The sequence below is a fragment of the Euleptes europaea genome, chromosome 3 (genome assembly GCF_029931775.1).
Source record: "Euleptes europaea isolate rEulEur1 chromosome 3, rEulEur1.hap1, whole genome shotgun sequence".
NCBI classification, from domain to species: Eukaryota; Metazoa; Chordata; class Lepidosauria; order Squamata; family Sphaerodactylidae; genus Euleptes; species Euleptes europaea.
Window position 1 is genome coordinate 20319531 of NC_079314.1, and position 13126 is coordinate 20332656.

At 48.1% G+C, this 13126-nt stretch overlaps 1 protein-coding gene across 1 annotated transcript in view; it reads right to left on the reverse strand.

The window, feature by feature from the left end:
* The window catches only part of HIVEP3 (HIVEP zinc finger 3), a 58236-nt gene that overhangs the window by 21871 nt on the left and 23239 nt on the right, over nt 1-13126 (reverse strand). Inside the window, exon 3 of the mRNA XM_056847344.1 lies at nt 2510-2685. Coding sequence (XP_056703322.1) covers nt 2510-2685 — 176 coding nt within the window. The remainder of the gene's footprint in view (nt 1-2509; nt 2686-13126) is intronic.

The following is a 13126-nucleotide window of genomic DNA, read 5'->3' on the forward strand; positions in this document are numbered from 1 at the left end:
TAAAAGGTACAGATCCAAAATACATGAGGGGAAAGCAAAATAAGCGTTGTTGCTTTAAAAGGTGTAACAGCTGAGCTGCAAAAATTTGGGAGCATCCTTAGAGGGGGCAGTGGGTAGGGTTGCCAACCTCCAGGTACTAGCTCGAAATCTCCTGCTATTACAACTGATTGCCAGCTGATAGACAGCAGTTCCCCTGGAGAAAATGGCCGCTTTGGCAATTGGATTGAAGTCCCTCCCCTCCCCAAATCCTGCCCTCCTCAGGCTCCGCCCCCAAAACCTCCCGCCGGTGGCAAAGAGGGACCTGGCAACCTTAGAAGTGGATGGGTTAAGGAGCTCCATGTGGAGAATGAACCCCCCCTCAGACATCATGATGGCATGCAGCATGATTACTGCTGGGAACTCGAGTGCGAGGATGCCTCTCAGGGCCAGCCCACCCGCTAGGCAAGTCCAGGTGATCACCCAGGGCACCAGAACAGGGGGGTGCCCAAAGAGTTAGAGGGCCACAGGGTTCCAAAGGGCAGGTCAAAGACTCCTTTTCAATCTCACAAATAAATCTGTACGCTTGTGTTTCCCCTCCTGGAGCTGTATTACACCCAAACCGACCTATTTACTGGAATATGAGAGTCTTCCTGATACATTGGCTAAAGGCTGAGAACACCTTGTAGCGGAAAGGGGCCCTCTACCAAGTTGGGGCATTGGTCCATCTGCCTCAGCACTGTCCCTTCTCACTGGAATCACCGCTTCATCCTCTTATGAAGGTACCATGGATTCAGCATAGGACTTGCCGCATGGAAAGCGTGTGATCTACCCCTGAGCCACACACCCTCTTGATACTGGTCCTTGAGGGCACCTAGACATTCCTGCCAAAGCTCAGCTTGAGAAAAACTTGCCAGAACCCACTGCTGATTCTCGTAAGCTCCTCCGCCCTTCCCTAAAACCCATTCCAATTCCACCTAACATAACAGCGTCAAAAATCTGGCCCAGTTCCACCTTGGTGGCAATGTTCCTCTGTGGATATTAAATCAATATCCACAAAATAATGGCAGTTGGCATGACTCGCTGAGAAGTTCTCCTGCACGAACTCCCACAAAAAGGCAGAGAATGTGGGGCTCTCCAGCATTTCAGTAAAGCTCACGCAGAAGTCTCACCGTAGACTGAATATAAGCAGCATAAGTTGATTGGCATTATTTATTTATTTAAAAAATGTGCTTCCTTGTTTTGCAAAGAGCAAATCGGAGTAGTAGGATCCCGGAAACCATTAGACGGATTGCAAAATCCTGCGTTTTCCTTTTAAAATCTTCAAATTACGGCTCGGTCAGATTTCAAAACCTCTTTGGGTTACAGTCCAGTTGTATTGTTCAAGCTTTCCTTAGCAAGGAGGATTGGGAAGCTCCCTTGATCAAAAAGTCAATGAAAAAAAAGGAAGGGTATCATCGTTCTCAAAATTATATGCTAAAGGGAAGGTAAAGGGAGACAAAATCATCACTCCCAAGAGCGGGCAATCCTGCAAGCTTTGGATTGCGAAGCAGATCCTGGCAGGGAAAGGGCTCTTGAGATGACACGTAACCTTCACAGGCAAGGAAACAAAGGGTAGTAACAAAACAGCATATATATTAGCTTTGAGAGCGCTAGCACGGAAGGCCCCGGACCCCTTCCACAGGCCTGTGAAGCCCCCCTTAGCAAACTTCAAATTAAAGGTCTTTGGCCAATGACCAGGTGCTGTTTGATTGGCTGTTTGGTTGTCGAGAGTCGGGTGTTGATTGCTTTTTCGCTGCAACAGCTGAGGTCAAATGTCACGCAAAACCGTGGTTTATTTTAACACCGGATAGTTTGTGAAACCAGATTGCGGCTTGCAGATGATCATGCCGAACCGGTTTGCCTCAGCAAATGTTGGTTGTATTGCCTTTGCCCTACCCTGAAGTTTGAGGTTTGCGCAAAGGTAGCACAACTGTAGATAATTGACCAACCGTGGTTAATAGACCACCCATGGTTAATAGACCAACTTCAAATCATGAGTACAGATCCTTCTTCGATACAACCAAATTGAACTACAGTTAGCGGAGTGGCCCGCATTTGGATGATCACGCTCACCATAGCCAGCTTAATCAAACCACGGATTTTCATGATGTCTGAACTGGGCCAATGAAAACGATCTTTCGAAATCCTCCTTTCAATTAAAGGCCAGTGGGTAATGCAGGAGGCAAACTCTGGGAGAAGTTTGTCCCTCCTTCTCACTGGCGAAGCGGCCCTTGTTTTCGCGCAACTCGGCCAATTTGGAGGCGAGTCAGCAGACTGCAGTCTTGCTTTTTGCATGACTCGGCCAATTTGGAGGCGAGTCAGCAGATTGCAGGCTGGCTTTGGCACAACTGAGCCAATTTAGAAATCCAGCACTCCGCCCACCATCGTTCAAGGTCTTTCATCCTTCCCTGCTTCACTAGTGCCCCCGTGCGAGCTCAACTAAGCAAGCCAATGCACTAGCACAGACGCTTTGCCGCCGACCGTTGCTTACCTTTGGTTTTAAAAGCAAAGTTACAGTACTTGCAGACATATGGCCTGACGTCTGTGTGCGTGCGAATGTGTTTCTTCAGCATGCTGGGTTTCTTGCAGCGAATTCCACACTCCTCACATACATACTTCCCTCGTCCACGGCCTCGCACATACACATACTCTTCATTTGATTTGTACCTATGAGCAACAGGGTGTCATGGTAACAAAAACAAAAGATTCCCACCTCAAAAGGAGCAACGCATCCTTATAAAACAGAACAAAAAAAACACACACACGCGTGCACAATCCATTGCATTATTCATTGCTAAAGACAAAACCCACTTGACATGAAACTTTAGTCATTGTTGTCGAGGGATAATTAAGCGGGGGGAAGAGGAGAGAACTGAGAGATGCGCATACAGAGCTTCCGTTTAGATCCCAGCTCTGTCTGTTTCAAAAGGGAGACCCCATCATGTACATTCCTTTCTGGGTGTGGCTCAACAACTGCCTCGAATGAATAAGGGAACTCCATGCAAGCTCAGGATCAGTGTGCCCGTTAGGCCATGCGCAGATCTCCCAATAGGGGGCACTGTTCTATTGCCGCTCAACTTTTTAAAAAAGCCATTCTCCTCTGGAGGAAGTCTGTTTCCATCAAAGGAAGACTTCGAGGAAGGGAGTGGCAACACACAAGTCTCTCAAATGCAATCCTAAACTGAGTTACACCCTTCTCAGTCCATTGAGGTCCATGGGCTTTGAAGGGTGTAACTTTGCTTAGGATGGCATGCTCGGTTTTTGCCGAAGCCACCGTAGCTTGAGCTTTCTTTTCCCTTAGTGCCAAGATCAAAGCTTCATTCATTCAAACATCTAATTTCTGCCAGCTGCTCATGTGTGTTGCTAGCAAAAAAATAAAATAATGTTAACCAACTGCTGCCTAAACATTTTCTCTATTCGCAACATACTGATCTTACTGATTTTAACTTCATCTTACAACGACATGAGGCCAAGATTTGGAAAGGGGAGGAAGTGGTTAGCATGGGAAAGATGACATACATCTCCAGAAGTTGCTTGAATAGTTTTTAACACAAACACGGGGGCGGAGGGAGGGGAATCCCCAACAATGAAACTAAAGCATTCGAAATTACTGGATGAAAAGTACTAGCTAACAAGCTTGATAAACTAAGTAGCCTTCAAACCTCCCCCAACAATGTCTTAACTTCAACCCATCCTTGGAGTGGGGGGAGAACTAACTCACGTTGCATTTGCAGTATATTTCTACCCCAAACCAAATTCCTCATGTATCTAGGGTTTAAAATGTCCCACAAAGTTTTTGTTTGTTGATTTGTTTGTGGTTGTCATGAACCAAGTGGTTTAAAATGGTTCCCTGGACCACTGTTTTCTTAATGAAGAAGAGTTGGTTTTTATATTCTGCTTTTCTCTACCTTAAGGAGTCTCAAAGCGGCTTACAATCGCCTTCCCTTCTCCCCCCCACACCCAAGAGACATCTTGTGAGGTAGGCGGGGCTGAGAGAGTTCAGAGAGAGCTGTGACTGGCCCAGGGTCACCCAGCAGAAGTCCTGCGGAGGAGTGGGCAATCAAACCCGGTTCTCCAGATTAGAGTCTGCCGCTCTTAACCACTACACCATGTTGGCTTTATTCATGAGGTAGAAAACAACCCCAATGGCAAGAATTCATAGCTTGGGGATCTATTTTCTACCCAATCGCTTAAAAAAGAAAATACAATGAACTGTACGTGTTAAGTGGCTGTACTTTGGGGACATTCTTTACCACTGTACAAGTGACAACGTCCTGAGAGGAAAAGGTGCTAGAATTCAACCCAAAAAGTGTACACGGGGTTAGTTAGTTCATTCCAATAGAGTTTTCCTCTGGACAATTACTTTTTCCTTACTGGTGTGTGGGAGATCTTTCAATTCAAAATATAATTGCAGTGGGAAATGATTGCTGGTTAATATATCAGATGCTACCTGTAACTTTACTAAGGGCAATACATTTTGGAAGGAGATCGAGAACACTGGCGCCCTTTTCGGAAAAGCAAAGTCTCCAACTGGATCCAAGAAAGTATTCCCATTCAACAGAAATGATTTTAAGTTCCTGATCATTTGTGTTAGTCTGATGCCCGAGTAATTTATGCCTTTAGCCTTAGACCTCAGTGTTCCCATGGTGGGGATAGAATCAAGTAGACTCCCTAGCCCACATTGTTTTAGCATGTTCACAAAATAAGACTGCACTAAATAAATATATCGCTCCCTGGATTAAACAGCTAATGACACTTTCTGAGAAGCGGATACTGCGTTATCTGCTGTCAAGTAGATCGGTGAATTGCGTGAGACATGTGGCAACTTTTCTCTTTATAGCGTCAAGAAAAATAATAATTTTCATTTGACCCCTTTTTTTAAAGTGTGAAAGGGTAGATGAATAGCCAATGGCTGTTAAATCTAGGGAAAGGAAGGAATAAGGTTTTCAAAGTTAAATGAGATTCTGGGAGGCCCACGATCATATCCTCCAAGTATTCTTGAAAGGCAATAAATAGCCACACAGGGACTGCAATGCCCCCAGTATAAGGCTGAGCAATGTGTGTTGTGGGAACCTCTCCTTCTGGACATGGTTCTACCGATCAAAGCCAACACAAACGCGCTGAGTTCCTTGTGCTGCTATTAGCCCTAGAAAAAGTGTGGGGAGGAAACAAATGATAGTGGGGAAATAAGCAAAGCCCCCCCCCCCCCGCACTATCACCCCAAACTGAATCCCCCTGCGGTCCAATCACATCTATCTGGACATTCATGCTCGCTATGAGTTCTACTTTAGAAGGGATTCATTTACAAGAGGCTAGGAAATGAATTACTACGAGAACCGTGGGTTTGACATGCTACAACCCATGGTTTGAAATTCGCTTCACATCTAAAGTGCTAAACTCCTGCAAAGCGTCAAAAGCTGTTTGGTAAAACCGGCTCGGTGAATTAATTTAGTGTCAGCCTGTATCCCACCATCCTGCGTCCCACGGCGCCGGGATTATAAAGATATGCTCTAAAACGTGTTAAAAGCAAAATGAAATCACTTCGTGTATTTTCCAGCTCGTATATGCCGGCCCAGACACGATAAACCATATGCTTGAGCCGGAAAATATAGACGGCCAATTTACACGCATTAAAGTTCCTCTAAAGCACTCCACGGGGTAGCTATCACCACACGGGGAGCTGTTAGCATGAGGAAGCTCGCCATCAGAAATGGGCACATTTCCTTACTGCGTCATTCTGTCTCTCTCTGTCAAACACACACAAACACACAGTGTCTCCGTTCACATGGCAAAAATTGCTGCAATTAATATCATATATGTAGAGAAAATTTAAAGTGGGCTTCTAGAGAGCTGGAGAAACTGATAAAATGAGCCCTTGGGCTTAGTTGAGTTTCAATGGGAACCAGGTTTCCCTACAGCCTTTGCAGTCATTAGACACAATTTTTTATTTCTTATCAAGAGATAAACAAATGAACACATGAAGCGGCCTTATACTGAATCAGACCCTTGGTCCATCGAAGTCAGTCTTGTCTACTCAGACTGGCAGCGGCTCTCCAGGGTCTCAGGCAGGGGTCTTTCCCATCACCTACTTGCCTAGTCCCTTTAACTGGAGATGCCAGGGATTGAACCTGGGACCTTCTGCAGACCAAGCTGATGCTCTTGCACCGAGCCACGGCCCCTCCCCACAACACATCACCATGGAAAATGGTTCAGCCTGGTCAGTAAAGTTGCCAGATATCAGGGCCTGACCTGAACTGTCAGGGGTTTTGCCTCACTTCTAGGGGAATAAAATCTCCCCATTCCCTCTGACAAACTTGGGGTGACATCCTCCTCCTCTATTTTATTCTGCCAACAACCCTGTAAAATAAGTTAAGCAGAGAGAATACGACTGGCTAAAGGTCACCCAGTGACCTACGGGGCTGATTTGAACACAGGCTCCCCAGTCCCACTTTGAGTCACTGGATTTCCAAACTCTCAGGGCGAACAGTCAAAAATAGAAGAGGTGGGTTGTTATCTGGTGGCAGAAAGTGCCAGCGAGTCACAGCTCACTTATGGCAGCCCCATAGGATTTTCAAGGCAAGAGATGTTCAGTGGTGGTTTGCCATTGCCTGCCTCCGCATGGGCTGAGAGAGATATCAGAGAACTGTGACTGGCCCAAGGTCACCCAGCAGGCTTCATGTGGAGGAGTGGGGAATCGAACCCGGTTCTCCAGATTAGAGTCTGCTGCTCTTAACCACTACTCCACGCTGGCTCTCAGGCTGTTACCTACTTGAAGAAGAAGAGTTAGTTTTTATATGTCAATTTTCTTTACCTTTTAAGGAGAATCAAACCGGCTCACAATCTCCTTCCCTTCCCCTCCCCACGACAGACACCCTGTGAGGTAGGTGGGGCTGAGAGAGCTCTGAGAGAACTATGACTAGCCCAAGGTCACCCAAGGTCTGCAATATCCTTTTTTAGGTGTGGTGGCCAGAACTGTACACAATCGTCTAAGTGTGGTCTCACCATTTTGCTTGGGCAGCATCCGAGTGACAGTTTACGAAAGCAATGCGTTGCCACGCATATCCCAGCCCCCTTGCTTTGAACATCATCCAAAGCCTCTGCCTGCCGCTCAGTAATTTCTGCCTTTACTCACACACGCCCATGCTACACTACTTGCAGTGGCCTCTTGTACTTGTGTTACTCTTAATTACTCTCCAACAGGGACCATTTGGCAAGGCGTTCCTTTGTATCCCAGAGTCCTGGGTCAACCCGCTCGGTTGCTATCAGTAGACGACATCTCCTGCAGTCTGGCAGAGCGAGTAACCCAAGACTTACTGGAAAAGGGGCTGTGGATTCTCCAGCTCTTTTATTCTGTGGGCAGAATGGTCTCGTGAGAAGCAGGAAGGGGCAAATGTGTCCACAGCAACTCCGGGTTCACCCGATCCGGCCCTTGGAGGTGGTGGCAGGGGAGCCTGGGACAACTTCGGGCTTGCCCAATCTGGTCTGTGGGGGAGGTGGCAGCCTCGGTGGGCTCAGCAAGGGGGGACGATGGGATTCCCCCCCCCCGGGCGAGTTTTGCGGGGGCCCTACTCGTATATACAATCCCTTTCCTGCTATCTACCTGGCTAGCTAAAAACAACAAAACTGATGTAATAAAATTATCTCAGATCGCTAATGGCAGATCGAGAGTCTGTAACGATTTGGAAAAATTTTACATTTGATCTCTTTTATGATGTATTGGTGTACAATGGTTAGATCAGAACCTGAGAAACCCAGGTTCGAATTCCTGCCAGTCACAGAAGCTCACTGGGTGACCTTGGGCCAGCCATTCTTTCTTTCTCTCTCTTTCTCTCAACCTAACCCACCTGTCAGGTTTGTTGTTCAGAGGATAAAAGGAGGGAGGGAAGAATTATATTGTAAACCACTGTGGCTCCCTGTGGAATAAAAAATGCCCAAATAAATAAATAAAAAACTTCATCTGTTGCCACGATAAGCTACTGTGAAATTAGCCACTTTTTTCTTGCTACCTTCAAGTCTTTGCCACCAAATGTGACCGCGATTTTATCCTCCACAGTGAAACAGAATTAGTTTGGGTTTTTTTTAATGCAGAAGGTCAAATTGCAATTTTGAATTTCTACAAAATGACATTTTAAGCCCCCCGGGGTCCCCCTCTGCCATTGTCCTCTTTGGGTGAGCCCGTGTTCACTCCTTAACGCGGAAGTGGCGCCAAAGACAGCTTAGAAAGCTGCTCACATCCTCGCCAGCTGATCACTCGCTGGAATAAACGGGAACAGATTTTTAAGACACAACAAAGGAACGCCTTCCCATAAGGGCCGCTTTGAAACGAGGGCATTTTAAGCTGACAGCATTCAGGAGATTTCCCCCAGACAGGAGGTGACTAGCCTCCCTCCTTGTTCTTGTGGGTTTGCTTCACCAGGGCAGAGACCAGCGTCCTTTATGCCCTTTCCCGCGCCAGCGGAGATTTCTGCCAAAAAGACTTGGCACAGCTGGGATCGACTGGACGTGTGCCAGCAACACTTGGAACAATCGACCGACAGACATGACATGGAGAAAGGAGAGGAGCTTGGAAGCAGATCAATGCTTCATCATTCCAGCAACTGTTCTGACTGGAGACACAGGGCACATCTGCAATGCCATGGGGGGCCGTTCGATATTGCGCCTTGTACGCGAAGATCGTACGCAAATGCAGGATGGTGTGTAGCCAGCGTGGTGTAGAGCGATGGACTCTAATCTGGAGAACCAGGTTTGATTCCCCACTCCTCCACATGAGCGGCAGACGCTAATCTGGTGAACTTGGTTGGACCTACTCCTAAAGATAAAGCCCTGGCAAACCACCTCTGTTAGTCTCTTGCCTTGAAAACCTCATAAGGGGTCGCCATGAGTCGGGTGCAACTTGACGGCACGTTTTACACACACACACACACACACACACACACACACACACAGATGAAGCCAGCTGAGTGACCTTGGGCTTCTCACAGTTCTCTCAAAACTCTCTCAGCCCCACCTAAGCCCAAGGTCACCCAGCTGGCTTCATGTGGAGGAGTGGGGAAACAAATTCAGTTCACCAGATTCGCCTCTGCCACTCACATGGAGGAGTGGGGAATCAAACCTGGTTCTCCAGATCAGAGTCCACCACTCCAAACCACCACCCTTTACCACTGCACCCTGCTGGCTCCCCTGCGTCACGCTGGTGACTGTAAGCCGGTTTGATTCTTCCTTAAGTGGTAGAGAAAGCCGGCATATAAAAACTAGCTCTTCTTCTTCAGAATTTGTGAGGTTTCGAGAAGAGAGGTGGGCATAGGAAAAGTCAATCGAGCCTTTCTTCCATCATGGAAGTCAACGTAGACGGTTCGCAAGCAGATTCTGGGGCCCAGAGTAAAAGTCCAGGAACCCCTCCACCTCTGCTAAATCCATGCTGGGGCCAAGCGAGGTGGCCCATGCGACCACTGCTACCAGAAGCCAGCTTCTTGAGCCCCAGATGGGGCAGATGCGAGCGATAACCGGAATACGCTCTTCTTATTCACCGTCTCCTGAGGGGGGGTGAGCCATGGGTGAACAGCACTCCCCCAAGCATGGAGCCCGGGGCAGGCCATTGGCTGAGACTACCCCCATTCACAAGAGAGGTTTCAATCCAGTACTAGCTAGCCCCTGAGCTTCATGAAGTTTGCTGCTGTGGTAAAGAGTTACAAAGGATGTAACAGTTAAGGAAGAGTTAACGCTTGCAGCAGAGGCCATTTGCCTCCTGGTGGTGTCTGGGAAGAACACATGAAGCTGCCTTATACTGAACCAGATCCTTGGTCCACCCAAGTCAGTCTTGTCTACTCAGACCGGCAGCAGCTCTCCAGGATCTCAGGCAGAGGTCTTTCACATCACCTACCTGCCTAGTCCCTTTAACTGGAGATGCCAGGCGGGGATTGAACCTGGGACCTTCTGCAAGTTGTGTTCTCGTAAATAAAAGCTGGAGAGTTCCTGCCCAAGCAGCTAGGATCCATTCTTTGTTGAAACGTACATCCATGTAGAATGATGGGCATGTTTTGTCTGTGAATGAGGAGATCCCTCATCTCTTCCTGGTTGCTGCTATGGGGTGGGGGAGAGCATTGTTGGTTTGAGCAGCTGCCGTGGGAGAGCCCCCCCCCTTCAAAGATCCACAGCAGCTATTCAGCAACATCTTGGGGCAACTCACAGACATGAGTTGTGGAGACAGCGGATGGCGTGGCTCCCAACCTCTTGCGGGAAGACACCCCCTCACTAGAAATGGGAGTAACTGGAGAGTATGTGCTGCTTGCTGCACCATCTTCAAAAGTGCCAGGTGTGTGTGTTGAAGATGTGTAGTGGTTAAGAGCAGTGGGTTGGAGCAGTGGATTCTGGAGAACCGGGTTTGATTCCCCACTCCTCCTCATGAGCACTGGATGCTAATCTGGTGAGCCAGGTTGGTTTCCCCACTCCTACATATGAAGCCAGCTGGGTGACCTTGGGCTATGGAATATTATGTGGAGAAGTGTAAGTTTTCCATTATATCTTCATCCCACCCTTCCTTCAAGGAGACATTCTCCCCCTCCTCCATTTTATCTTCACAAGCACCTTGTGAGGTAGGCTAGGCTGTGAGCGAGTGGTCAGACTGAGGTCTCATAGTGAGCTTCATGGATGAGTGGGAATTTCACCTTGGGTCTAGCCTGCATTTTCCCACAAGTTGGAAAATCACATGCAATAAACGTCACACCGGCCCTAACAGAAACAGACAGAAATGGAACCGGGAAAAGAAAATTGGCCTCTTGTTCCTCCTGCCAGGTGGGATCAGTCTAGCGTTTCGGTTCACTTATTCCAGCAGTTCACTCAAAAGCTAATGGGTTGTAAATTATGCCCTCTTGCCTTTTCCTTAATGAGAAACAGGTGGATTTTCAGACACCGAAAACGCAACCCAAACTTTCCCAGCGAAATCCTCGAAAGTTTGGCTCTTCGGCCCAAATCGGAGCAGATCATCTTTGTGTGGGCGGAGACCCCTGGGGCTATGGGATTTTGTCAGGCTCCAAGAGGCCACGCCGCACCCCCTCTGTGTGAGATCAGAGCCACAAGCTTCAGGGAAACGGACAAAACAAGAACGAAATCCCTTGCAGAACTTTTGCACACGAATGCTGAGCGAGCATGAAAACAAAACAAACCATGATTCCCAGGTCAGCAATGGAAAATGCCTTTGGGCCTGGCCCCCTTCCCCACCCACCCCCCTTGAGGTTTGCATTGGGACTGTGAAACTCGCACTTGGACGTTTTCCCAGTGAACCACAGGGAGGGGCCCCCAGAATACTTTCCAAAACTCTCACAAAAGAAGCAACGGCTCCCCGCGGGGGAAATCCAGCACAGGATCACGGTTGCCTACGCGATGCAAACTGTACTAGGAAACAGGCCGATGAAAGCAGCCTTGTCTCCTTCGGGGCTAGAGTTCAAAGAGAGAAATCCAAGGAACCGCGAGCAGAGGTCTTCTTCCACAGCGGGGCTTTCCCAGCCCCTTCTTGCAGCTCCTTGGCACTGGTGGAAAAAGCTTCTCTTGAGGGTCAGGGGTCAATGACTCAATGTAGACGTCATGCAAAATTATCCTTAAATTAAACCAACTATGGTTGACGTGTCCTGACCTGGATGGCCCAGGCTAGCCTGATCTCATCAGATCACATCAGAAGAGCCAGCGTGGTGTAATGGTTCAGAGCAGTAGACTCTAATCTGGAGAACCGGGTTTAATTCCCCACTCCACCACATGAGCGGCAGACTCTAATCTGGTGAACTGGGTTTTTATACCCCAATTTTTCTCTACCCTTTTAAGGGACTCAAACAGGCTTACAATCGCCTTCTCTTCCTCTACCCACAACAGACACCTTGTGAGGTAGGTGGGGCTGAGAGAGTTCTGAGAGAGCTCTAAGAGAACTGTGACTAGCCCAAGGTCACCCAGCAGGCTTCATGTGTAGGAGCGGGGAAACAAAACTGGTTCACCAGACTAGAGTCCGCCGCTTATGTGGAGTGGGGAATCAAGCCCGGTTCTCCAGATTAGAGACCACTGCTCCTAACTACTAAACCACGCTGGCCGACCAAAAATGGAGGTCTGAAACGATACACAATATCCCAGCCAGCTTTCTTTGCTGGCATATCAGTGCAGTGCAAACTAGTGAAGAATCAGCACGGGTGGGGCATGGATGTACAGGAGGAGCACATTTGCGCTCCTAAACCTGCCCCGTACACTTGTGAATATCTTTGACAGTGAAAGAACATGCAGTTTTTCTACTGAGATCCTTTATCCCAGGGTCTCATGCAGAGGTCCTTCACATCACCTACTACCCAATCAGATAACTGGAGTTGCCAGGGATAGAATCTGGGACGTTCTTCCCCTAAAAACACATATGAATCTGCTTTATACTGAGTTGGACCATTGGTCTTTCAAGGTCAGCATTGCCTACGCTGAGTAAAGGAAGAAGAGTTGGTTTTTATATGCCAACTTTCTCTACCACTTAAGGAAGAATCAAACTGGCTTACAATCACCTTCCCTTCCCCTCCCCACAACAGACACCCTGTGAGGTAGGTGGGGCTGAGAGAGCTGTGACTAGCCCAAGGTCACCCAGCTGGCTTCATGTGAAGGAGTGAGGAAACCAAACCTGGTTTTCCAGATCAGAGTCCACCCTTCCAAACCACCGCTCTTAACCACTACACCATGCTAGCTCTCTCTAGGACCTTTTATGTAGGATCATTTCTCCGCGGTCACCCCCGCCGACCGCTCCGGGGCTTCCTTTTGATTATGCATGCCTTATCCTCCCGTCAGAGGTCGTCTCACTCTCCCCGCATGTTTTGCCTGCATTTTCCAGATTCTGGCTAAAACAGCATCTGGAAAACATGGGTAAAATACACGGGGAAAGCAAGGTGACCTCTGACAGGCAGAAAAGGCATGCATAAACACAAGGAAGCCCCAAAGCAGTCAGCCAGGGTTACCACGGGGAAACGTCCCTGCATAAATGGCCTAGCAGCGGGCTCTCCAGGATCTCAGGCAGAGGTCTTTTACATCATCTATTCCCTGATCTTTTGAACTGGAGATGCCAGGGAATGATCCTGGGACCTTCTGCATGCAAAGC